This window comes from Danio rerio, chromosome 22, assembly GCF_052040795.2.
Source record: "Danio rerio strain M-AB ecotype USA chromosome 22, GRCz13ab, whole genome shotgun sequence".
Taxonomy (NCBI): Eukaryota; Metazoa; Chordata; class Actinopteri; order Cypriniformes; family Danionidae; genus Danio; species Danio rerio.
In genome coordinates, this window is record NC_141042.1 from 2,670,485 (window position 1) to 2,697,253 (window position 26,769).

Below are 26,769 nucleotides of genomic sequence, written 5' to 3' on the forward strand. Positions count from 1 at the left end.
TATATATATATATATATATATATATATATATATATATATATATAATCCTTTATTGTGTTATAAACATTTGTTTACTGAGTTAATGACATGTTTTAGAAGTTTTATCTCTGCCATACAACATTACGTTTGACGCTATTAATTAATATAAAGAGTATTTCGCCTCACAAATGAATAAATAAACTGCCTTTTTGTCTACATTTGCAGTTGTTTTGGATTGTCAACGGTATTTTTAATTTGGTGCGTTTTTGACGATCAGTTGTTCCCGCCTCGCCGTGATGACGTCAGCGCTGACGCGTTCATTCAGCGTCGAGTCTTCAGAGCTGAGGTGAGTCGTTGACGCTTTTTCTCGCGTTTACACGACAATAAAACACACTTTACAGTTTATTAAAGCGACAATCTGCGACTAGTTTCTGCATTGAGTTCACCTCTATCTGTGTGTCTGCTGACCAAAACAATACAGCAGGCGGAGAGGAGCTCTGAGAGGACAATGTTAGCTCAGTGTTTGTGTTTTTCTGATTGTTCGTTTTTAACAAGTAATATCGTGTATTATAATCAGTGAATATAATGGGTAGTTAGTTTGGCAGATATATGACGTTAGACTCTGAAAACTTTAGTTTCTGATTATATTTTAAAAGTTTTCTGTTTTGTCCGTTTCATCACATTTAATGGGACATTCCTAACGTGGCTTAATGTACCTAAACATCAACCAGAGAAACCCAAATGACAACTGTACTTGTAATAACCATAAATACTGTAAAAATGACGAGTCCTAATCACATAAAGTAATACTATTAGGAAAAACTTAACGTGGCTTATTGTAACAACAAGCGGGAAAACTAAAAAATTCTATCAAATTTTACTCGCAACAAACAATTTCTGACGTCAGAGGATTGAGCTGTAATTTTAGTGAGTGAAACTTATCAGGTTATGCGTTTTAAGTCCATTATAAAAGGAAAAGCTTAACATGGTACCTCATCAAGTGGAGCACACCAAAAATCTATACATTTTTATTTGTAATTAACACAAACTACTAGCAAAAGATCAAGCCCTGATTCAGTGGATGAAGTGAACAATGTGTTTTATCTCCATTGAGGACAATTATAAGAACTTAATGTGGTTTAACTTAACATTCTGAGACCATCAAATTTCTATTAAAAAAATATACAAGCAAGTCCAGCGTTATGGATGTGGCATTTGCAGTAAAACCTCAACACATAAATTTGCATAGAAAGTTTATGTTGACATTATATTGAAACTTTTGTTTATATTTTCCAGAATAACTGAGCACAGAGTTAAAAGAGCAGAAAAAATGTTAATGTGTAAACATGTTTTGTACTTTAAGTTTGGAACATAAACATGCATTATGGATGTGACAAAAACTGCAGGTTTACAGTATATAACATACTTTGTTGGAATTCTGTGAGTTAAACTGCACAACCCAAAAGAAACAAAGATAATCAAAAGGAGAAGAGTCGGCTCTCTATAAAACAAAAACGATTGGTTTTATTTTATTTAATATTTTCACATTTATGGTGAAAAAGTGTCGTTATGGATGTGACAGATGTGAAATTGCCACTTGTGTGACTTTGGTAATTCAAATAGAAAAGTTTGAAAACACTGACAGATGAATTTTAAGTATTTCTAAAATACTGTCAAATACTTGCTTTCTCAAAAAACCCTGAAACGGTTTCTGTATTTTGGTAAAAAACTCAATTTTTTTCTTAGCAAGGTTGTCATTTGCACGGAATTGCTCATACTCATAAACACTTTGTGCTGTTAAAAGAACAAGCTTTTATTTTCGTGTATCAAGCTTAACAATATCACTGGAACACTCTCCATGTAGAAGTCCATTATAAGGAAACAGCTTAACGTACCTTAACTCAGACCAGGCAAACCCAAATTTCTGTCAAACTTTACTTGTGATTAATACTAACTGGAAACCAAATGTTAAAAAGGCTGTTCATAAAATCAAAGTTAGTGTTAATCACCTGTAAAATTTAATTAAAATTCCTTTTAATAAAATTCAACAGAGGGAAACTGCTTAATGTGACGATTTTCACTTTATCTATGGAATTGGGACTCGTTCTTTAAACTAGGGATGCACCGATATGGATTTTTGGGCTGATATCGATGACCGATAAGATATATATATATATATATATATATATATATATATATATATATATATATATATATATATATATATATATATATATATATATATATATATGAGCAATTCCAACGTTATGGATGTGACATTAAAATAGTACCTGTTTTTTTTTTCCAAAACAACTAACCAAAAATTAATGTAACTAAAAAAATATTAATCTGTAAACATTTTTAATAGTCTAAATGAGAAAAATAAACATGCGTTACGGATGTGACAAAAAAAGTTTACGAGTTTACAGTATACAACATGCTTTGTAGCAATTCTGTAAATGAAACTACACAACTAAAAACATTTAATGCTAATCAAAAGATCGACTCACTATAGAACAAAATCATGGATTTATTTTATTGAACATTTTTGGAATTATAAGGGAAAAGCCTCATTATGGATGTGACATTTTTCCGTTATGGATGTGACAGATGTGAAATTGCCACTTGTGTGACTTTGGTAAATGAAATATAATAGTTTGAAAACACTGACAGATGCATTTTGGAGTATTTTTAAAGTGCTGTAAAATACTTGCTCACACAAAAAAAAGGTAGAAACTGTTTCTCTGTTTCGGTGAAAACTTAATTTTTTCATGGCAAGGTTGACATTTGCATGGTTTGCTCATTTATATATATATATCGGCCTATATATGTATATAGGCCGATAAATATAAATAATTTTTATAAACTTCATAAAAGTTTGATCTGATCCTATGAACTGAATAGCAAAATTGCAAGGTGATTATGTAGACCTGTATTTACAATTTCACATAAGTCAGCATGCCAAAAATTAATTTTGTTTTCTTCACATAGCAAATTAATATAGCAACTTCACATGGAAACTTGACTGTTGCAATAACGATTTGGCCGCCGATATATTGTGAATCCCTACTTTTTACAGTAGTTGGGGTTAATTACAAGTTAAGTTTGAAAGAAATTTGGGTTTCTCTGGTTGATGTTTAGTTATATTAAGCCATGTTAAGCATTTTAGAATGTCCCCATTCAATATAGATGTATTAGCAATGTAGTTTCTGGGTTTTTATGAATACTTATGTAATTTTCTATGTACAAAAAAGGACAGTGTAATTAGTTCATCCTGCAAACACTCTGTATAAAATGAGCTGATCTGATCTAAGTTTTTAATGCGTTTTTAAAGTCTGGGCCTTTATCGGAGCTAATGAAACAATCTACTTGAGAGCTGTTCTTTTTTCATTAATTATATTGATGTCTTCAGATCAAAACAGCGAGAAGATGAGTGATCCAGAACCCTGCGGAATTAAAGAGGAAGAGACTGAAGAACTAATAGGTTTGTGTTTATTCATTACTCTTCAATAATGAAGCATCGAGTGTTCAGACTTGGCAAGTTTGAGTAGGCAGCACAAAGTGCATTATAAGACCATCTTCTCTACAGCATGTTAGAGCTGCACAATTAATAAAAAAAATAAATAAAAAAAAAATCGCGATCTCGATTCGACTCCCCCTAGAGGACAAAATTGCGACCGTTTTGGTTGCATATGCGCACTATTTTATCTATGTGACCTCAAAATATATTTGGAAGCATATGTGCGAGTGCATAAATTGTTGTTGTGCGACCAGTTTTCATTGCAAAATGTTCACAGCATGCGGGTATTTACGGAGCTAATAATACTGATTATGTCCTGTTAGAAATGTTTTGAATTTGTATTTCTTAACTTGATTATTGAACATCTGAAATTTAAGACAACTTAATTTTTTAAGTCAGATTTTTATAGACATAATTTTAAACTTCAGATTTTTTTTTGGTTCTGAATTCAAAGGCTGTAGATATTGGGTGTGTACGTTTTTAAGAATTTGAATTAACACTATTCAAATTCAGATTGTTTTGGCACTCTTATACGTATTTAGGAGACATGTACCCAGAATGCATCTTTGCACCTGAAATGCCAATTCAATGACTGTAAAAAAAAAAAGTAGCAATGCGCATACCATGAACGACTGGCCATGAAAGTTTGGTACTACACCCAAAACAAAATCTGACTGTAAGCTCATTTCTTGAGATATCAACTTGAGGTAGAAAAAGACCAAACTTAAAAACATACTTCATCCAATAACTGACTTTTTTTTTTTTTTTTTAATAATTTTTGGGTGAACTATCCCAATAAATCTATGCTCTAAAGCAGTGGTCACCAAACTTGTTCCTGGAGGGCCGGTGTCCTGCAGATTTTAGCTCCAACCCTAATCAAACACACCTGAACAAGCTAATCAAGGTCTTACTAGGTATACTTGAAACACCCAGGCAGGTGTGTTGAGGAGGTTGGAGCTAAAACCTGCAGGGACACCGGCCCTTCAGGAGCGAGATTGGTGACCCCTGCTCTAAAGTATTCAACAATTTAAGTTAAAATGTCATATTGTGGTTTTTAAAATAGCACGATGGATTTAAATGTGAAAAAGTACATATAACATATTTAAACGTAATTAACCGTGGTTCTTAGGTGCTGAAAAATCATAAAAATGCACCTTGAAATTGCTAGAATTTAAAGTTGGAAAAGGTTTAAGAACCCTGATTAAAACATGTTGTCTGGTTTCTAAATGTCGTCTTAATTTAAAAGGTTTCGTGCTCTTGTGAGAGCACCTCGCTACTTATGACACACTGAGGATTTAAGTCTTTTTTGTCGTCAATATATGTAAATCCACACTTTACATATTCAGGGTCGTACTTGCGCTTTGACATATTTGTTGCTATAATTAAATAAAATTTCATGTTAAATGGTACGGTTGTCGTGCACGCATTTCAAAATAAAAGTCAAAATAAGTTAAATTAAACTTTTGTTGTTTTTTTCACCGCACACTCCGCAACCCACTGAAAATGTTCTCGCGACCCACTTTTGGGTTGCGACCCACCAGTTGAGAAACACTGCTCTAGTCTATATATATTGTATTATAGATACAAAACCTTTTATTCACACATGCACACATTTTGCAGTTTGCACACACTCGAGCCCTGCTAAAAGACAAACAAAAAAAAAATGCCTCTCAAAGTGTAACTTAATTAATTTTCAGATGTGATGGTGAAGGAGGAGAGTGAAGAACTGAGTGAAGATGAGGAGGAGCATCATGTCAAAAGTGAAACTGAAACTCACTCAAATACGGAACATGAAAAGAATGCGAAAAGTACAGATGTAGTAAGTTTCACCTGTATTCAGTGTGGAAAGAGTTTCACTCAGAAATCCGATCTCAGGCGTCACATGATGATCCACACTGGAGAGAAACCTTACAAGTGTTCGCACTGCGACATGAGATTCAGTCATTCTGGAAACCTGACAAAGCACGAGAGGACTCACACCGGAGAGAAACCGTATCACTGCACTGCTTGTGGGAAGAATTTCTCACAGTCATCCTCTCTACGAACACACAGAAAAACCATTCACAGTAAGTAGATCTACGCAACCCAACGAGATGTGGGGAACTGTAGTTTCAATGGAATGTTTGATACCGCACCGCATGTATGAGAGAAAAAAGCCTCAGCATTTCTTGGCAACATAGATGCACTCAGTAAGTAGTGTCAGAAAGCCGTGTGTGTGTAGACTATCCTATCACCAAATGCGGCGGAAATCCTACACGACGGTAATAGTTTGATTACGGTTGTTACGGTTATTTAAGATGGAAACGCTAGGGTTAACGCAACATTTAAAAATTATGACCCTTTTATGAATGGTGGTGGCAATTGAGCAGGCAAACAACCAAATTATGCCAAAATAAGTGTTTATTTTACAAAGTGGATAAATGATAAACAAAGTATATACAAAATAAAGAAAACACGAAAAAATAAATGGTTGTAATAAAGGGGAGGAGGATCAAAAGTGCCGCCAAAGAAAAGAAAATAATATAACAAAACACAACCCTAACTAGAACCCACAATCTCTATACTATCTAATAAAAGAAAGAGAAAGAAAAGTTTTCACGCCCTATCTAACCTACACTTCTAAACACAAACGTAAACAAAACTTACAATGAGTGGCGCACACTTCTAAACTAGTGTGTATAATACATTGGTATCTCCTATGTGTAGCAACATGTAGGTCACGTGACATCAACCCTGTTCCTCGAATCCCATGGATGTCGTATATCTGGTAATCAGAGAGAAAACACAATTAGAACACTTTTAAAGATCGATTTCAGCACAAATGATTATAACACACATAGCACAAGAAACTATCACATAATCCAGCAAACACAGTCAACCAACATAGCAAACACACAACAGTGAGCAAGCTAAAAAGCAAGCTAGCTTTCAACTGCACCGGCTTCCTTTTAAAGTGGGGAAGTCTGCTTGTGATTGGTCAATGATGATGTCATCGCAAATGGTAACGATGACTGGCATCTAGCTTGGCCAATAGGTAGATGAGCTGGGCGGACCTAAAGAAAATGATAGGTAGAGAAGGAGGGAGAGAGAAAAAAATACAAACAAACAGGCACAGATACTGAGCCGTAACAACGGTGTTTACGTGTTTACATTCGGAGATCTGCGTTTACAGCGGATCTTTCAGTCCATGATATTGTGATATTAACGAAAATAGTAACATAGAAAATAGTAACTTAGTAACAAAATAATTTTGACTTAGGTATGTCTTTAAAAACTGAAAGAGTACTGCTGATACTTTGCCTCTGAATAAACATAAACAAAGACCACTGATCGCTTACTTGCCAAATAAAGACAGGACAATCAACACCAACTGGAGCCGTGTCTTTTTTAAAAGGAGACGAGGAGCAAATCCAGATTTCACTATTTCGAGATGCGAAAAGCTCTCGGGTAAAAAATGTGTCTTACAAACGTATTTCTGTGGCTTGTTAGCAGACCACTGTAATCCACACAAGTGGGTCCAGCTGCGCTCTCATAGCAGGGAATTGAAAACAAAAACCTTTGTTGCAGCACATTTATAAATGCAACACTGACCACCCTTGTCTCCAAACAATTCTTCTACTTTCACTTGTTTTAAATACGATCGGCAACACAACATGGCGTCTCACTGCCATCTGAACACTGTAACAGGTAAACACTTTCTTCAAAGCTATCATGCATAGTAATGAAGTTGCACCTTATTCACAATAGAGCGAGCTTGTTTCGAACATTTATAGTCTACACGCTGGAATACACACAAGGATCTCATGGCCGTGACATAGCTTCCAAATCTCTTTTCAAACCGGAAAAACAAATTTGCTCGGAATAACGCAAAAACAACCAATTTTCACTTATTTTATGAAATATATGTGTCCTAGCATGTAGCCTCTAAAAATGTCATTTATTTCCGTATTTTTCAGAAGGGATGGTGGAGGAGCGTGAAGATGTGGAGAAACGTCGTGTCAGAAATAAAAAGAAAACTCCCTCAAAGACGGAAAACAGTGTTGTGATGAAAAGAACCCCGGAAAGTTTCATCTGCGGTAAGTGTGGAATGAGCTTTGTGCGCAGATATCATCTCACGCTTCACATGAAGATCCACTTTGAAGAGAAACCCTGCAAGTGTTCATACTGCGACAAGAGGTTCAGGGATTTGAAATACCTATTGAGACACGAGAGCCTTCACACCGGAGGGAACCTGTTCCACTGCAATGTTTGTGGGAAGGGTTTCACACTATCATCATCTCTACGAAGACACAAGAAAACCATTCACAGTGAGTAGATCATCTACAGATTCAGCCTGTCCTGGTTGTATCATTTAGGATAATTGTGGTGTAGTTAACATTTTTAAAGTGGTCTTATGATGCAGTTTTAGAGTGTGATAAGCTGGTTGTGTTTATAGAAGATCTATATAGTCTCAAAGGCTAAAGGCTCGTACACAAAGGGATGCTTTTCGTTTGTGTTTATTGTCAGTGTTTTTCAAGACATTTTTCCGTATTCAAATCCAAGCGATTTTTATTAGCATTGAGCAGAAGAGGATGCAAAATTACTCCTTGATGTTAGATGGCGCTACACAACTTTAAGCTTCTGACACCCGCTTGTAACACTAAAGAAGAAGACAGTTGACACACTTGTTGTTAAGGTTACTGGCAATTTGAACAAGCTTGGATGGTTCGAGTCAAGTAGCGATGAAGAAATGATTATTGTTCACCAGTGCAACAAGCAGCTCCACGTTCGTATCGCCTCTGAAGAAAATGCCCAATATGTGCTCGAGTTGACAGTTTTCTGCTTGAGCGCCTTTAAGTGCTGTTTACTGTAACTTCTGCAGCTCCGTGCATGTGACCAAAAGTGCCGATCTGATTGGTGGAGAAACAAAAAAACGAGCATGAAGCGTTTCTTTTAAAGTGACTCATATACACCTGTCGTTTTGCACGTTGGCGTGCCCTTTATTTAGTCATGAGGCATTAAACGTCGGCGGAAAACGCAACCTAAAACCGACTGGGTGTGAACGAACCTTAATTCCACGTTTCCACTAAACAGTATAGTTCAGGGTCGGGTTTCCTTATAACGATGTATAAAAGAGATCCTCGGTCATTTTAATTTTAGCTAATTATAAAAGTATGCTACAGTTAAAGAGCTCACTTGAACCAATGTTTAAACCATTTAGCCAATTTTTTGTTCTGGTGGGGTCACTAATAGCTAAGCATAATTCATTGAATCATATTCATCGGGGGTGTTCAAACTCGATCCTGGAGGGCCGGTGTTCTGCAGATTTTTAGCTCCAATTTGCCTCACCTGCATGGATGTTTCTAAAAAGTGTAGGGATAGTTTACAGTTTAACCCAAAGAATGAGCAGTCTGGTAGATGAAGAAGAGCCGGAGTCAGAGATTTAAATAAATAAATCAAGTTTACTGAAGATAGTTTGCAGTTTCATCCGCAGAAGCCAGCTTCAACACTCGCAATGAGTTCCTAGGCCGCTCTGCTTACAATCACCAATCAATAACAATTATACTCTCACATAACGTCATTAACTGCGTCATACATACAGGTGTTCTAACCTGATTGGTTAAAACACAGATAGACTTGGAAAATTTCCACGTGGGGTTTGTGCGTATATTCTGAACAATATCTTAAGTATAAACGTCAGACATCCTTTAGACTGATTAGAGCTGACTCCAGACCTGTGAAACAGATCAACAATCAAATAGAACACACACACTTAAACTACAATCTGTTTCTTATAAAAGGCTGAGTGTACTCTCAGTCTTCTTTATCAAAACTGGTATAATCTACATTCAGCCAGTTATATTCTTACTACACAAAGTCTATCTTGAATAAAAGAAGAATCACTTTAAAAGATTTAACCGTAAAAATAGCAAAATCACTTTAGACATTTTAGATGGTATTAACTCAAGACTCAAGCTTAGACCCGAAAGGCGCTTCATGTGACTTCACACTTAACAAGCGGATACAAAACCCATACCGCCGAACCACGAGGGGGCATAATGTGAAACTATGCTTTCATTTTATTTAGGCTTAAACACTTTAAAATAAATAGAAAAATGAGGGGATTCCCTCCCTTTCCATTACAGGGGTCGTTGCCCCTTCTATGCAACCCTCAAATCAATCAGGTCATGTAGCGGTGCTTGACTGTCAGATGTGCTCTATGGTGATGAATACACACTATTTTACAAATAGATGAGGTTTAAAGAGGAGCAAAAGTGGACACACTGGGTTTTGGGTGCATGTTTAAGCAGACAAATACACATACAGTTGAAGTCAGAATTATTAGCCCCCCTGTGGATTCTTGCCCAATTTCTGTTGAACGGAGAGATTTTTTTTCAACACATTTCTAAGCATAATAGTTTTAATAACTCATTCCTAATAGCTGATTTATTTTATCTTTGCCATGATGACAGTAAGTAATATTTTACTAGATATTCTTCAAGACACTTCTATACAGCTTAAAGTGACATTTAAAGGCTTAATTAGGTTAACTAGGTAGGTTAGGGTAATTAGGCAAGTTATTGTATAACAATGGTTTGTTCTGTAGACAGTCGGAAAATACATAGCTTAAAGGGGCTAATAATTTGAGAGGGTGCTGCAGAGCCATTTGAGCAGAGCTGAGCTCCAGCGAGGGGGAACATGAGCTCTCGCTCTGCCTCCTGTAAGCTGTTTTAATGCGTACACCAACCCCACCCCTAACCCTACCCCCAGTGACATCACTCGTAGAAGAAGTGCAAAAAAGATGAAGCTCAAGCTCCCCCTCGCTGGAGCTCAGCTCGCCCAAATGGCTCTGCAGCGAGCACCACTTGAATAATATTGACCTTAAAATGTTTTTTTTTTTTTTTTTTTTTTTTTTTTTTTTGTCATCGGTTATTTCGATACATTAGCACATACAGATACAGTCTTGGTCATACAGTGAGGAAGTAAAAAATAATAAAAGGGCGAAATATACAAACAAGTAAGCAAGGTAATACAGTCAAGCTAGGAGCAAAAAATACATACCATAGAATAGAAAATCCAGAGAAATTGTTGATGTAATGCCAAAAAGGTGTCTGTAGCTGCCAGAAGTCATGTGACTTTTGATGTATATCATAGGTGAGTTTCTCAAGTGGAAATAACGCACATACTTGAGACAACCACATTTTAAAGGAGGGCGTCTGAGGATATGACCACAATAAACGTTTACATTTCTTTGATAGATAGACCAACATTAAAAACAAATGTTTGGTGTGGGGGTCCAACACATTCTCTACTCCACCATACAACAAATACAATTCCAGAGAAAAACTGAATTTTATCTGAAAGAGTCCTTGTAGAAAAGGATGTGTTTTCTTCCAAAACAAGATGATTTTGTCACAATTCCAGAAACAGTGAAGGAATGTCCCTTTGCCTTTTTTTTTGCAGTTAAAACAAAGATCAGAGGAGTTTCTATACTTCTTTTTTAGAAGCAAAGGTGTAAGATAAAATCTGTTAATGAATTCATAATTTAGCTCATGAACACCAAATGAAGTACATGCAGAATACAAGTTGTTACATATTACAGACCAATCTGTTTCTTCAATTTCGTGACCTAAATCTTTTTCCCACACACACTTCAAACTCCAAAAGGAAGAAGTACATGAGTTAGATAGAACTTTATATATTTTGGATATTAGCCCCTTGGAAAAAAAAAATGTTTGTTGCAATTTTCTCTTTGGCTACAAGTTCAAATCTCAGTTTACCCTTATCGGACCTTAAAATGTTTTTGAAAAAACTTAAAACTTCTCTTATTCTAACCGAAAGAAAACAAATAAGGCTTTCTCCAGAAGAAAAAATAATATCAGACACACTGTGAAAATTTCCTTTTGTTAAACATTTTTTGGGAATTATTGAAAAAAAAAAAAACGGGCTAATAATTCTCACTGTAATATTATGTAAACATGTCACTCAGCTGAACTCGCTTTGAGTGATATGTAGAAAATGAAAGTACACATGTGCTGAGGTAAAATCATAATGAATAATTATAAATGCGATCTATGAATCAAACACTTAAGAATTGATCATCTGGATAATCTATTAATAATTAATTAATTCAGAGTTATTTAAATGCTTTCACTTGTTACATTTTCAGTTTAATTCATCACTCACATGTAATGTCAAGAGACCGGCACAATAAGAGGAGTGTAAACTGCACAGGCTCAATGCTGTAATGTGTGAAGAGGTGTATCGCAACTAATCCTCTAATGATGTTCATGGTGAATCAACTCTCTAAATGATGTATCACTTATTTTTGTCTTACTTTTCAGACCTGGATGTGAAGGACGAGAAGGTCCCTCGGAGAGTTCATAAAAAGGAGAAAAGTTATTTATGCTCTTGGTGTGGAAAGAGCCTTACACAGCAGTCGAGTCTAAAAATACATGAGAGGACTCACACCGGAGAGAAACCTTATCCGTGCACTTTGTGTGAGAAGAGTTTCATATGTGCTTCACATCTGAGGCATCACACGATGGTCCACACTGGAGAGAAACCACACAAGTGTGATCAGTGCAGCAAAACGTTTGTTAGTGCTTCAGAGCTGAAGGACCATCTCAGAGTTCATAGCAAGGAGAAGCCTTTCTCTTGTTATTTGTGTGAAAAGAGTTTCAACCATCGGTCAAATTTAAGATACCATCTAAAGATCCACTTTGGTGTGAAAAAGCATGCGTGCCTTGAGTGTGGGAAGACTTTTGTTAGAGCTGGAGAATTGAAGCAGCACCAGACGACTCACACTGGAGAGAAATCGTTCACATGTCCTCAGTGTGGGAAGGGTTTTACACAATTATCCAATATTAAAAAGCACATGAGGATCCACTCTGGAGAGAGACCACACACGTGTGATCAGTGCAGCAAAGCATTTCTCACTGCCTCAGAGCTGAGGATCCATCTTAGAGTTCATAAAAAGGAGAAGATGTAGTCATGTTGTTTGTTTGGAAAGGTTTCGGAAAAGGTTTCCACAGGTCATGTTATGGTTAGTCTAATCCACGGTTGGGCAAACTCGGTCGTGGAGGGCCGGTGTCCTGCACAGTTTAGCTCCAACTCTAATCAAACACACCTGCTTATAGATTTCTAGAGATCTCAAAGACACTGATAAGCATGTTCAGGTGTGTTTGATTAGTGCTGGAGCTAAACTACGCTGGACACCAACCCTCCAGGACCGAGTTTGTCCACCCTTGGTCTATTCCTTTTTATTTCTTTCATAAGTGAAAGTGAAAGTGATGCTGTTAACTAAGCAAAACATTAACTGGCAGTCATCTGTACCTGTTAAACACAGCAAAACCTTTCAGGATAATATAAATTTAGCACTGTCACCTCACAGCAGGAAGGTCACTGGTTTGAGTCTCTGCTGGGTCAGTTGGCATTTCAGTGTGGAGTTTGCATGTTCTCCTCGTGTTGATGTGTGTTTCCTCCACAGTGCAAACATTGTATCAACCAAATTGGCCGTGGTGTACGAGTGTGAATGAGAGTGCATGGATGTTTTCCAGTACTGGGTTGCAGCTGGAGAGGATGTGTAAAACATATGCAGGAATAGTTGGTGGTTCATTCCGCTGTGGCGACCCCTGATGAATAAAAGGACTAAGCCAAAGGAAAATGAATGGATGAATAACACTTTACCTTCAAAATGATCACGTCAGAGACTAGATTTTAAATAGCAGTTTATAAAACTACCATCAAGCTACCAGATATGGGAGCGGGAGCACTTCCCAGCCACAAAAACTGTAAGTTCCTCTGTTTTTATTAAAATTTAAAGTATATTATTCACTGTTGTTCTCATAGTGATTCTCTCATATTTAAGTCATTCGAAGTAATATTGAAGGGAATTCAAAATAGCCATACTAATATGCAAAGCACAACAGCGACTTGTTTTTCACTTAATAAAGTTCATGGAAATAATGCGTATTTGGTTTAAAGTGGGAACCCTGTCCTGAAGATTTTGCAGTTAAACCTTTGTATGCTAAAGAATTCCAGTCGTTTGTAAATAAGCTGTAAGTAGGGCTGTGGCGAGATGTTAACTGTGTCGATGTGGTCAAAATGATCATCACTTTTTTTTTTGCTTGTAGAAAGATATAAACAATAAACGCAATAATCATTTCATTTCTGTCTTCTCTTTGTGGGTTTCTTTCCAAAACACTTGAAATAAAACATGCAGATTCGCTTTTGAGCTTTCGTTCTGCAGCTGCAGATGTAGAATCCTGTTGTTTATCCTCACCACAACAGACTGGTTTGCAGGCAGTAAATCATGGATGCTATTAATCCAGACAGCCACACCAGTACACATCCTTTGCATCGATTATATCTGCCGCTCTTTAATTCCAACAAGAAGTTTTGAATAACCAAACACAGAATAATCTTTTATTTTTAACATGTACACTTTAAAAAACCCAAAGATTTACTTATGCTTTAAAAAACTGGGTACCAACTAGTGGTGCCTGCAGCCGTATGGCTGTACACACTGTGCATACCTACCAAGAGAGGGCGGGACTTAATGCCGCTTATTTATTTATTTGTTACACAATTTAAATTTATTATTGAACCGTATGCTCTACGATATATTGACAAAGCAAGAAAGAATGACAAATAAAGGTGTGCGTTTGTGTTTTTAAAAGTGTATGTACTTGCATGGTGGGAGAGGTAAAGAAATCTATTGCCTTTAGTTTTGCTGGTGGTTTTTCCGCACGCTAAAAATGACAATTTAGATAGCTGTTGTTTAGAACAAGGTTCAAAATGAGTAAACTCTCTTTAAAACATAAACATAATTGAGACACTTGCCTAATGGCCTAAAACTAATGAGAGTTAAGCACATGAGCTGGGCAACACAATCTCACGATAATTCGTAACTTTTTGATTTAGTGGCTAATTCGTATGAATTTGTACGATCTAATTTGTACAATTTAGTACGATTTGCTCATCCCCCAATGACGGTTGGGGTTAGGGGTGGGGTTAGGTGCCACGCCTCCTTTTTAAAATCGTACATTTCCGTACGACTGAATGCGTACGAATTCGTACGAATTAGCCACAAACTGGCATAACGTAAAATACTTACGTTTTCTCATGAGATCAGACTGGAGCCGGGGGAACTGTCTCTTTCATCAGACAGATCAGATCCAGATGCTACGCCGCCTCCTCGCATGGAATGGTTACCATTCAATGTGTTTAAAACTATTTTATCTGACAGACTGGCATAAATAAGATGACATCTCCATTCACACAATGAGTTTCTGAGTTTTCTCACTCTTCCAACCGAGTTTGTTCACCAAGGTAATGTGGGAACATGTTCAGTGGTGTACTTTGTAAACACCTGTCCTGCTCATTCTAATTATTTGATTAAATTCATTTATTTGTAACTGACAAGCGCAACATGGAAAACAGTTTAATATAGGCTTCTCTGAAACTGAATATTTCACTTTAATTAAGGCTAGATTATTATTTTATTTGATAATCCAGTTCGTGATTTGGCGTTGTTGAAGCATAGCAGATTTGAAGCACTTCACCTCAAGTGTGATTCGTTCTTCTATCTTATCTAGAAGATAACTGACCAAGAAAAGTATTTAACCCCTTCAGACCTGAATTATGTTCCCAATTTCAGAAAAATGGGATGTCGTGTGATGTCCATTGTAATGGACACAGGGTCTGAAGGGGTTAAACAAAGAGACAAACTTAAACGAAATCCATTTAAAAATATATATTTATCCTCGAAAAATATACAAATTATATTTTTGTTTAAGGCCATCCACTACTTAACTGTGCGGGTGAATTTTCGGTCATTGGAAAGTAAGGATTTAATTAATGCTTCACTAATTGTATTGAATCACAATCTTCTGTCATATATTTGCAATTTTTTTCATAATTTTGAAGATTACGTCTTGAGCGGCTGATTTTTCCTTGATGCTGATGTGCTTTTATTGCATTTAGATTTCAACGAAATATTGAAATTTAAAATTAAACGTATTATGTCAAAAAAAAATGCCATTAAATAATGTAGCATTTGACAGTAAGCATCAGTGTTTTTTACGATTAGGGTAAGGAGGCGGGGTAGTGCTGGATTTGTGCGTACCTTGGAATAATTCTACAGGCGCCCCTGATACCAACTACATAAAATGTGATACTTTTTTTTCTTTATTTTTTTAAGCTTTTATTGATTTTTACGAATCATCTTGTAGTACTTTGTTATAAACATTTGTTTATTGATAGTAGTTAGTCAGTAAATCTGTCATTCATGACGTTTATCTTTTAATTTTGTAATTTTAACTTTTAAAGTGCCTTATAAACAGTGTTTCACCTCTCAAACGATTGAATAAAGTGGCGTTTTGTCTACATGTAGAAATTGTTTAGGCAGCGTTTTGGGGCTTTTTTGTTGATCCACTGTTGCTCCCGCCTCTCAGTGATGACGTCAGCATTGACGCGATCATTCAGCGTCGAGTCTTCAGAGCTGAGGTGAGTCGTTGACGCTTTTTCTTGTGTTTACACAACAATAAAACACACTTTACAGTTTATTAAAGCGACAATCTGCGACTAGTTTCTGCATTGAGTTCACCTCTATCTGTGTGTCTGCTGACCAAAACAATACAGCAGGCGGAGAGGAGATCTGAGGGGAAATATGTTTGTGTTTTTCCACATATTTTTGTTCGTTTTTTGACGTTTGGAGTTATAATATTGCAAAAATGTATATGATAAATGTAATACTAAGCTAGTTTGGCAGATATATCAATTAACAATGAAAACTTTGGTTTCATTGTCAATTGTTTTGGTCTCTTGTCAGTTTCTTCACATGCAACTTAACGTTGGATATGCTAGCAATGTAGCTTCTGTTTGGTTATGAACACTTAGCTATTAAACTATATCAAGATTTCTATGCACACACAAAGGACATTAGTGTAATTCGTTTATCATCCAAACTAGTTACTAGTTATCATTTTCAAGGTATACCACGGTTTGGAAAAGTCAAGGTTTTAAAACTGCCAAAATTTTCTGTAATACCTTTCCAAAAGTATGTGTGCCATTTTTTTATTTACATGTTTTTTAAGACAACATTATCTTCAGCGGAAAAGATATCCATAGATGCAGATTAACGTTTAAAGACATCAATGTTTTTGAAACTAATGAAGACAGGAGAAGTCAATTCATTTGAAATATATAGTCTTTTAATAGTCTATATTGTTTTCAAAGGGGGAAAAAAGGGTGTGTTTTTTACACAGACATTTAAAAAGAATGTATTTTAAAACAGTAATCACAATACCGTAAATCCGTGATATTTTTATCCGAGGTTATCATACCGTCAGGATCCCACACCAGCTCATGCCTACTCCAAACACTCCATATAAAATGAGCTGATCTGCTGATCCTGAATGGCTGTTTGATAAGTGTTTATAGTCTAAAGCTCATCAATATTTTATTTTTCATTCATTACATTGATGTCTTCAGATCAGCACAGCGTGAAGATGTGTGATCCAGAACCCTGCCGAATTAAAGAGGAACAGACTGAAGAAATAATAGGTTTGTGGTTATTCATTACTCTTCAATAATCAGCCTGAAGAACAGTGAGGTTGTAAAGCTTTAAGCATTTCTTCAGATTTAGTTTGCACTGTCTAGGCATGCTAGAGCGACATCTGCTGTTTATAAACTTAAAAACCCGCCTCTTATAATGACCTCATTCACTCATTTTCAGATGTGATAGTGAAGGAGGAGAGTGAAGAACTGAGTGAGGATGAGGAGAAACATCATGTCAGTAGTGAAATCAAAACTCCTAATAGTTCTTTGATGAAAATAAACACCATAAAAGGTTTCACCTGCACTCAGTGCGGAAAGAGTTTCAGCCAAAAACACTCTCTCAATGCTCACACGAGGATCCACACTGGAGAGAAACCGTACCAGTGTTCACTCTGCGGCAAGAGATTCAGTCGGTCAGGACACCTGACAAGACATGAGAGGACTCACACTGGAGAGAAACCGTGCCACTGCACTGCTTGTGGGAAGAGTTTCTCGGGTTCATGTTCGCTACGGAAGCACATGAAGAACATTCACAGTAAGTAGATCATTGAAAGTCATACGTTTCACACCCCTGCTATAGATTAAATTAGATTAGATTCAACTTTTTTGTCATTACACATGTACAAGTACAATGCAACGAAATGCAGTTTAGGTCCAACCAGCAGTGCAATAGCAGCAAGTGCAGGATACAGGTATAAGTTATAAAGTGCAGTTATAGAAAAGATTGATAAACATGATGACAAATGTGCAGTGGGTATGTACAGTTCAAATAAGTCAATCAGTGCAATGAATATGTGCAGATTTTAAATGTGCAAATGTTAAACAGTGCAGTGATTGTGAGGAGTATAAGTTAGAGGGGAGTGGGGGGTGTATTGGTGGGCAATAGAGTCAGTGGGATAGGAGGTCACACACCAGAAGCGCCGCTCCATGCGTTTTAGAATTCTAAACCTAGGTTTCTATCAGGGTACACTAGGGATGTAACGGTATCAGAATTTCACGGTACGGTAATACCTCGGTATGAATGGCACGGTACGGTATTTATTGAGTAATTTACAGCAGGGTTTTTCAAAGTCTAAGACAGTGGACCTCCCTTTTGACACAACTTATCCATTGGCGCCCCCCTCCTCCCAAACACGCACGCGCACACACACACACACACACATATATATATATATATATATATATATATATATATATATATATATATATATATATATATATATATATACAGTACATATATAAAGACACAGATGTCAGACTGTTAACTCACTTTTATCATCATTTGCATGAAAGTGCAATAATTTACAGAGTAATAACAAGTATTTTAATATAACGTTTTTAAAACTAGGATAATGGTTCAATATGAATAGAACAGATCCAAGAACTGTCCATCCCAGTCAAAACAGTCGAAGTTTAGCGGGTCTCATGCTGTCATTAGCCAAAATATCTTGACAAACCACACATAAAGGTCGTGGTTCATCAGCTGGTCCTGTCCACGTAAATCCTAAACTCAAATACTGATCATCATATCGTCGTCTTTTGGGTTTAAGCCCTGAACCTGAAGGCTTTGAATCGGGGGGTCTCAGAAACCGATCCATTGTATTAGCAGGCATATACCTGTATTGGCGGGCTCGCCAAACAGAAGCGAATTCACAGCTATGGGCTTCTGGGTAATAAAGGTTTTCTTATTTTGGACGTATTTTTTTTTTTCCTTTGTTTAATTAAAACGTTTAAATAAAATAAAAATACTTATAATAATTAAACTTAATAATTATGTTTTTATTATATAATATTTTTCCCGCGCCTCCCCTGACATGCTCTGGCGCCCCCCAGGGGAGGCGCACCTCACACTTTGAAAACCCCTGATTTACAGGAAAGCAAAACTAATGAAAAGACTCGAAAAAAGTGCCAAAAGTGTTTATTTACCTTAGCACTGAACATATCAATGACATACAAATTAGCCATCTATCTGTAAGCTTTAAAACAGGAACTTCAATTTTTCAATTTTAATAACAAAAAAACTATTAAACCATGTAGAAAAAATAAAGTTTCAATTTAGTATTGTTGAAAACTCATCACATTCAACATTTAATCACTCACTCACTTGGATAGAGATGGGTTTTTTAAGGAAACTTATCATATAACTATAATCTGGTAAAAGCTGGTATCTCTGGGCATTTACAATGTCCCCTGCAACAAAAAACCCCTCTCATTTGGGACTGAGGTTTCTGGGACAAGAGAGATATGACTTGGCCCAGGTTGACAGCAGTGGGTAACGCTGTGCATTGTCTTTCCACCACTTGAGAGGACAAGCCATGAGTGAGATAGAGATCTCTTTGCGGTACAAGTCAATGTCTGCATCAATCTGAACAGTGTGCTGTGTTCTGCAGTCCCCATGACTGTTTTTAGTCGTGTTCCCCGACTTATATTTCACCACAGTCTGGCAGTGCCTGCATACTGTTTTTTTCTTTGTCTGTCACCTTTTCTCCTTTTTCGTATCTTTTAGAAAGAAACCGAAATGCTTCCACACATCCGATTTAAAACCTGCTTTAGGTTCACACACTCCATTTCCGCATTACTGGATCTGTAGCGACAACAGACCGTAAAGGATGATGGCCACGCCTAGGCTGATGGGAATTGTAGTTCCCGCTACCTCCCGTTTCCTTCATTCGCCTGAGCAAACTTTTATCAGAAATATAGTTTTATTGAGTCATGCGCCTACAGTAATATTGAAAAAAAATTACTATTATGGTATGATGGTATTTACAATATTGTTACATCCCTAGGGTTCACACATCGGCACTGCAAGTCGGCGGCTGTCCGTGGCGCCCAACCACTACTCAGGACACCTTTTATATTTCTGCCGCACCACAGAACGGCATCTGATTAATTTCATTTTAAATAGCATACGAATGTGCGCGTCCAACACAATCTCACGGCAATTCATAACTTTTTGATTTAGTGGCTAATTCGTATGAATTTGTACGATCTAATTTGTACAATTTAGTACGATTTGCTCATCCTTAATGAAGGTTGGGTTAGGTGCCACACCTCTTTTTTAAAATCATACAATTTCGTTCGACTGAACTCGTACAAATTTGTACGATTTAACCACTAAACTGGCAAAACGTAAAATACTTACGTTTTCTCGTGAGATCAGAGTGGCGCGTCTGGTGGTTGATACTTTCAACTGTCATGTTCGCGCCGTGTCGCAGTGCATCCTGTGTGTGACACCCTTACAGCAAAACGAATCCTTTAATGATGTTCATGCATAATTACTGTCTAGAGGAATTATCGCTTATATTTTTTCTCATTTTCAGACAAAGCCCCGAAGGTCCGAACACAGGAGAAAACAAACTCATGCTCTTGGTGCGGAAAGAGTTTTACACACGGTTCAAGTTTAAGACGACATGAGAGGACCCACACTGGAGAGAAACCATACACATGTTCTCAGTGTGGGAGGAGTTTCATTCGCTCATCACATCTCAATCGTCACATGAGGATCCACACTGGAGAGAGAACACACAAGTGCGATCAGTGCACCAAAGCGTTTTTCACTGCTTCAAATCTGAGGATCCACCTTAGAGTTCACACCCAGGAGAAGCCCTTTTCATGTTATTTGTGTGGAAAGAGTTTTAACCATCAGTCACATTTAAAATACCACCAGAAGATCCACTCTGGTGTGAAAGATCATGTGTGCCTTGAGTGCGGGAAGACCTTTTTTAGGGCTGGAGAACTGAAAGAACACCAGAGGATTCACACCGGGGAGAAACCGTACACATGTACTCAGTGTGGGAAGAGTTTCACACATTTGTCAACTATTAAAAACCACATGAAGAACCACACTGGAGGGAAAAAACTAAATGTGATCAATGAAGCCAAGCATTTTGAGTCCTTCAAAGCTGAAGAGACATCTTAGTGTTCCTACAAATGAGAAGAATTGTTCATATTTTTTTGTTTTGTGACCATTTTTCCTGCTTGTATTTAAAATGACGATTAGGTTAACTATGTTTACGTTCTCTCCCCATCATTCTGTCATCCTCTGAGGTAAACTCACTCACAGCATGGTAAATCTCTGGCCTGTATGATGTTGAGTGCACCAATAGCCTAGTGGTTAATGCGTCGACACACTGCAGAATTAGATACACGAGATCAAAAGCAAAATCAAAATGAAATGCATATTTAAAAAGTTGAGAAATGAAGCAATAAAAAAATAAACATTCAAGTAGCTTAAAAGATCTCGTCATATTTGCTCAAGAAAGAAGCACACTTCTTATTTTCTAAATCTCTTAAGTCAGTGGTTCTCAAACTGGTAAAGTAAAGAAGTAAAGTAAAGAACTTTTATTGTCATTGTAGTTGTACAACGAAATTTGTTTGGTAACTCACAGAGACCAGCAGCAACATAAAAAGAGAGAAAAACAAACAATAGACATAATACTAAAATATAAGAGGCAAGATAAAGTATACTAAATGTAATAAGTCACATAAAAAAAAACAACAATAGACAACAATAGACATAATACTAAAAAAAACTGGTACGTGTACCACTAGCGGTACGCGGACTTCCTTCTAGTGGTTAACGGAGGAACGATATATGTCACGTACATGCTACATATATTTCGAAATTTATCAAAAATGATGTACATAATATGCCATATATACAGAACCCCGGAAGGGACATAGTGGAGGAGAAAAGAATTGGCTGGGTGAAAAAAAAAATGGGTGGGAGGAAAATATATATTTCTAAGTTTTTGCATTCTCTCGCAAAGTTTTGCGCTCCCTCGCAAAGATGTTTTGCGTTCCCTCGCAAAGTTTTGCGTTATCTCGCAAAGATGTTTTGTGTTCCCTCGCAAAACTGTTTCTCCACAAACACTTCCTGTTCACTTCACTCATGTAAACCCTCCCGTTTTTGCCGAAATTCTCCCATATTTTTCCATTCTACCCCACTTTCTTTACATTAAATCTGTGTGTGGATCGTCGCCTTTCCCTTTGCAACCTCTGAACCAGCGAATGCATGTATAAGCACTGACTGACAGACGCGCTCAGTACAATAAACTCACTTGTTTGATAACAGAAGTGTTCCTTTAAATGGCGCGTACAGACGCTGATCTAGGATCAGTTTATTGTATGGAGCGCGTCTGTCAGTCAGCGCTTATACATGCATTCGCTGATTCAGAGTTAGCATATGAAAGGCGACGATCGATGCACAGTAATGTAAAGAAAGTGGGATAGAATGGTAAAATACAGGAGAATTTCGGCAAAAATAGGGGGGTTAATGTGAGTGAAGTGAACAGGAAGTGTTTGTGGAGAAACAGTTTTGCGGGTGAGCGCAAAACATCTTTGCGAGAGAACGCAAAAACTTAGAAATATATATTTTCCTCCCTCCCATTTTTTTCTTTCACCCATTTTTTTTTTTCACCCAGCCAATTTTTTTCTCCTCCACTACGTCCCTTCCGGGGTTCCGTACATATATGACATATAGCCTATATTTCTGAGGTAACCTGCCATGTTTTTTTTTTTTTTTTACTTTGCAGAGTTGTAGCTTCTTTAGTAGGCCCACTACGCTACTGTATTTCAATACTGCTCATTTTGGTGGTACTTGGAGAGACATTTTTTTTTTCTGAGGTGGTACTTGATGAAAAAGGTTTGAGAGCCACTGATCTAAGTGATTTAATTAAATGTTCTATTTCACAAAAATTTAATAAAGACTGGACTTTTTAAAGCAACCTCTGTTTGTGAAAGTAAAATTTCCCAGCAAGTATAAGAAAGTTCGCAGTGGCTTCTAACGACTTGTTTTGGTTTTCAAAATAAAAAACATCTTCCTTAAGTTGCAAATTACCACTGGAAAAGCAATATGAGCTTAAATCATCCCAAAACATAAAAAACAAGTGACAAATATCTTTACACTCATTCTTCCAGCTTTTGACGATCCTTTTTTTAATTTGTTTTTTTTTTTTGAATACAAGAATAATAACATCACTGCATTGAAGAAAAATACAATAACAAAAAAAAAATAAGAGAAAAAAAATGACAAAGCCTCAATAATTAAGAAAAAAAGATTATCATAAGCTTTAAGAAACATTATTATTATTATTATTATTATTAATAAGCTTAAGAGATTTAATATTGTACAAAATTTCAACAAGGGAAGCATTAAATATAGATATTGTTTTTAAGAACTTATTTTTGTCTATAAAAAATTTACAGTGTAACACAAAAAAGTACAATACAGAAATATATCTTTTATAGACAAATTTAAATCATGTTTAAATAAGGACGATAAATAAAGAGTAATGTTATTCCAAAGATGTTTAATGTGAGTGCAACTATAGAATAAGTAAAATAAAGTCTCTTCATGTATACTGCAGATCGTACACAAATATCAAAATAACTAGCAATTTGGGAATTTGTAGGATAAACATTATGCAAGATCTCTTATTTTGTTGGATTTTCTGAAATTTTCAGGTAATAACCATGCTCTCTTCACTGATCACTGATCACACTGATCAGGATAAACAATATAAACTTTTAAAATTAAATAAAAAAAGAAACAAAAGGGAGAAAAAATAAATAAATTAAATTAAACATATACATAACACAAATACAGCAAGAGGAAAGGAGGACTTATGTATCCGTGCTGTTTCCAAAATATTTATCATAGAGAACTAAAAATCTATCACTTTTCTTATTATTAACTAATCTAAGAGATTTAATAAAAACATCAATTTCTATTAAAAAATGTGAAAAAGAAGGCTGCGAACAGGAGAATTTTTGTTTATGGATAAAATATTTTCCATACAAAATAAAAAAGTCAATAATGTAATTCTCTGATACATCAGCCCCGCTTTTGACGACCCTACGTTGCTCCCGCCTCGCCGTGATGACGTCAGCACCGATGCGTTCATTCAGCGTCGAGTCTTCAGAGCTGAGGTGAGTCGTTGACGCTTTTTCTCGTGTTTACACAACAATAAAACACACTTTACAGTTTATTAAAGCGACAATCTGCGACTAATTTCTAGTGCAGAGAGGAGCTCTGAGAGGAAAGCATAAGATCTTTTTTTCTACGTAAGTGTTACGTTTAGAGACGTATCCTCAGTATAAAATGAGCTGATCTGCTGTTTATTGTGTGACAGCTTATCAATATTATCAAAGCTGCTGAAATATTTTCCTTGAAAGATCTTTTTAATCCATTCATTATACTGTTGTATTCACATCCATAACAGACTTGAGTAATCAGCTATTTAATGATCTACAAGATATATATTTAGTATCTATAAGATATTTAGATACAAGATTTATTTAATAAATGAGTGTAAATTAAGCAAATCTGTTTATTCTCTTGAAGCTCTGCCACAATCAATGACGCTCCACCTGCATTGAAGCTATAAATACTGGAATTTTCCCATCAGACTATCAGGAAGAAGTGAAAGTGAAGGACAGTGAGAAGATGAGTGATCCAGAACCCTGCAGAATTAAACAGGAAGAGACTGAAGAACTAATAGGTTTGTGTTTATTCATCACTCTTCAATAACGAGGATGAAGAATAGTATATTTAATCACACACACACACATCTGGCCACCCTTAATTTAGTACTCTCTTTCATCAGCAGCAAAACCCATCATCTATTTTGGATATATGTCAATGTTCATTTCAATTTAGAATCACTAACACGGTTGTTGATATGAGCACAGCAATTCTAAACAAATGTCCAATAATAATAACATTTAAAGCTGAAGGCAGTGTTGAGAGGGACATCACATGCAGGCGGGGTGGTGGCCTTAAAATGACAGAGAACAATGGGCAATATAAGAAAGTCGCTTGATCAAGTCCCGGCTGGCTCAAATGGCACTTCTGTGTGGAGTTTGCATGTTGTCCCCGTGTTGGTTTCCTCCGGGTGCTCCGGTTTCCCCCACAGTATAGTGGAATTGATTAACTAAATTGCCCTTAGTGTGTGAATATGAGTGTATAGGTGTTTCCCAGTTCTGGGTTGTGGCTGGAAGGGCATCCGCTGTGTAAAACATATGCTGGATAAGTTGGTGGTTCATTCTGCTGTGGCGATCCTGGATACATAAGACGAAAAGAAATGAATGAATGGTAAATATACATTAAAGATGTAAATATAGAAATAACACAGCAAAATCACTGATATGTGAAAAACCTCCACCTGCCAGAAGGGGGCGCTATGATGATAACAGACTATTGGCATGTAGATTATTTTCAGTGCACATCTAAACATCAATTCCAGTGTTTCCACTTGGTTTACAATTTTGGGGGGTGGATTAGGGCTGCGATGCGACACAATGCAGCGTGGCTGTTCAGACTCACTGACACAAGGAGTCATGTGCTGCGTCCCAAATCGCATACTTATGCACTATTCTACGCCATTTTGTAGTATAAATAGTGCAAGCTCTAAAAATAATAAGTGCACTTTAATTACCCGGATGATGCACTCATTCAGCCGGTATAATGAAGTGTGTAATGATGGACACTTCACGCACTCAACGACCGCAGGTTTGCTAACGTAGAGGAAGGGGCGGAGCTATCAGGTGCACATGTTGGATAACTTTATTTATTTTGGATGGTGAAAGAAAAATTCTCCTACGAGAGTGATTATAGCGCCTCCCGATGGTGAATGCGGTTTTACTCACAGCAGGTATTATTTGATAATTCGGTCGTTTATTTCACTGATTTGGCAACCGTCAAACATCATTAGTGAAACGGTTTGAATTTCCGCTTAGTAAAAAAACATTAGTGTGCCATTTGGGACGACACTACATACATATACTATCCTGTTGAGTGTGTAAGTGCATAAGTACATAGTGCATGAGTGCATAGTGTGCCATTTGGGACGCAGCTTTGGTCTTTTAATCACAGCAGTGAATAACTGAGCAACTATTTGAACTGTACTACCGTTTGTAAAATATGATTTAACATTCATCTTTTTTATTCACAAATTGTGCAGCTTTTGTCACTACAGTGTATCTTACAATGCAAGTGAAATGCTCGCACTGTTGAGCCTTGCGTCGTCTGCTTTTAGTAAACTGTTGAAAACTCGCCTCTTAAAATGAACTTATTTACTTACTTTCCAGATGTGATTGTAAAGGAGGAGAGCGAAGAACTGAGTGAAGATGAGGAGAAACATGTTAAGAGTGAAGAAGAAACTCGGTCACAGACTGATTTCATCTGCACTGGTTTCATCTGCGCTCAGTGTGGAAAGAGTTTCAAGTACACATACACACTCAAGATTCACATGAGGATTCACACCGGAGAGAAACCTTACCAGTGTTCACACTGCGACAAGAGATTCAGCTATTCAGGACAACTGAAAACACACGAGAGGACTCACACCGGAGAGAGACCGCATCGCTGCACTGATTGCGGGAAGAGTTTCACGGATTCATCTTCCTTACAAAAACACAGAAAAAACAATCACAGTGAGTAGAGCGTCTACAGATCCAGCCATTACAGGTTGTGTAAGGGTGCTTTCACACCTACACTTTTGTTTCGGAAAGTGTCTCGTTTGCCCAGTTAGCGCGGTTCGTTTGGCATATGTGAATAGGGCAATCGCGATCTGTTCCGCGCCAAAGTAAACGCTCCGAGATCGCTTGAATGAGGTGGTCTCGACTCGATTGAAACGAACCCTGGAGCGGTTCGATTACAGTGAGAAAGCGATACGATCCGAGCGCGGTTATATCACTCTGTTTTATGGATATGTAATAGGCTTACG

At 36.8% G+C, this 26,769-nt stretch overlaps 3 protein-coding genes and 1 long non-coding RNA gene across 11 annotated transcripts in view; 3 read left to right on the top strand and 1 right to left on the bottom strand.

The window, feature by feature from the left end:
- The window catches only part of si:dkey-4c15.14, a 231,553-nt gene extending 210,276 nt beyond the window's left edge, over nucleotides 1–21,277 (top strand). Inside the window, exons 1-5 of one of the 5 annotated variants that reach the window (XM_087302115.1) lie at nucleotides 15,962–16,153; nucleotides 16,976–17,047; nucleotides 17,220–17,275; nucleotides 17,351–17,576; nucleotides 20,362–21,277. In XM_087302115.1, coding sequence (XP_087158241.1) covers nucleotides 16,993–17,047; nucleotides 17,220–17,275; nucleotides 17,351–17,576; nucleotides 20,362–20,960 — 936 coding nt within the window. In that variant the 5' untranslated portion in view covers nucleotides 15,962–16,153; nucleotides 16,976–16,992 and the 3' untranslated portion in view covers nucleotides 20,961–21,277. 5 annotated transcript variants of the gene reach the window in all.
- On the top strand, nucleotides 284–13,648 carry LOC110437709 (uncharacterized). Of its 4 annotated transcripts, XR_015521500.1 has the most exons (6): nucleotides 284–325; nucleotides 3,392–3,463; nucleotides 5,197–5,565; nucleotides 7,456–7,806; nucleotides 11,824–12,540; nucleotides 12,709–13,648. XR_015521500.1 is itself a non-coding variant. In XM_087303516.1 (5 exons), the coding sequence occupies exons 2-5, from the start codon at nucleotides 3,409–3,411 to the stop codon at nucleotides 12,468–12,470; spliced, it is 1,422 nt and encodes a 473-aa protein (XP_087159642.1). In that variant the 5' UTR covers nucleotides 284–325; nucleotides 3,392–3,408; the 3' UTR covers nucleotides 12,471–13,648. The 4 variants fall into 4 exon arrangements, 2 of the variants coding, with proteins under 2 accessions (XP_087159642.1, XP_087159641.1); XM_087303516.1 differs by having other exon boundaries at nucleotides 11,824–13,648; XR_015521499.1 differs by lacking the exon at nucleotides 284–325 and having other exon boundaries at nucleotides 3,290–3,463.
- zgc:113220 overlaps nucleotides 284–26,769 on the top strand; it is a gene marked incomplete in the record, with an annotated part of 51,551 nt that continues 25,065 nt past the window's right edge. Inside the window, 4 exon segments of the mRNA NM_001430989.1 lie at nucleotides 284–329; nucleotides 3,954–3,967; nucleotides 8,886–8,907; nucleotides 24,445–24,543. Coding sequence (NP_001417918.1) covers nucleotides 24,489–24,543 — 55 coding nt within the window.
- LOC147838327 (uncharacterized) lies at nucleotides 7,580–13,647 on the bottom strand. Its single transcript, XR_015521655.1, has 2 exons — nucleotides 10,345–13,647; nucleotides 7,580–10,114 (listed from the first exon to the last, which is right to left on the bottom strand). It is a non-coding gene; the product is annotated as an uncharacterized LOC147838327 (long non-coding RNA).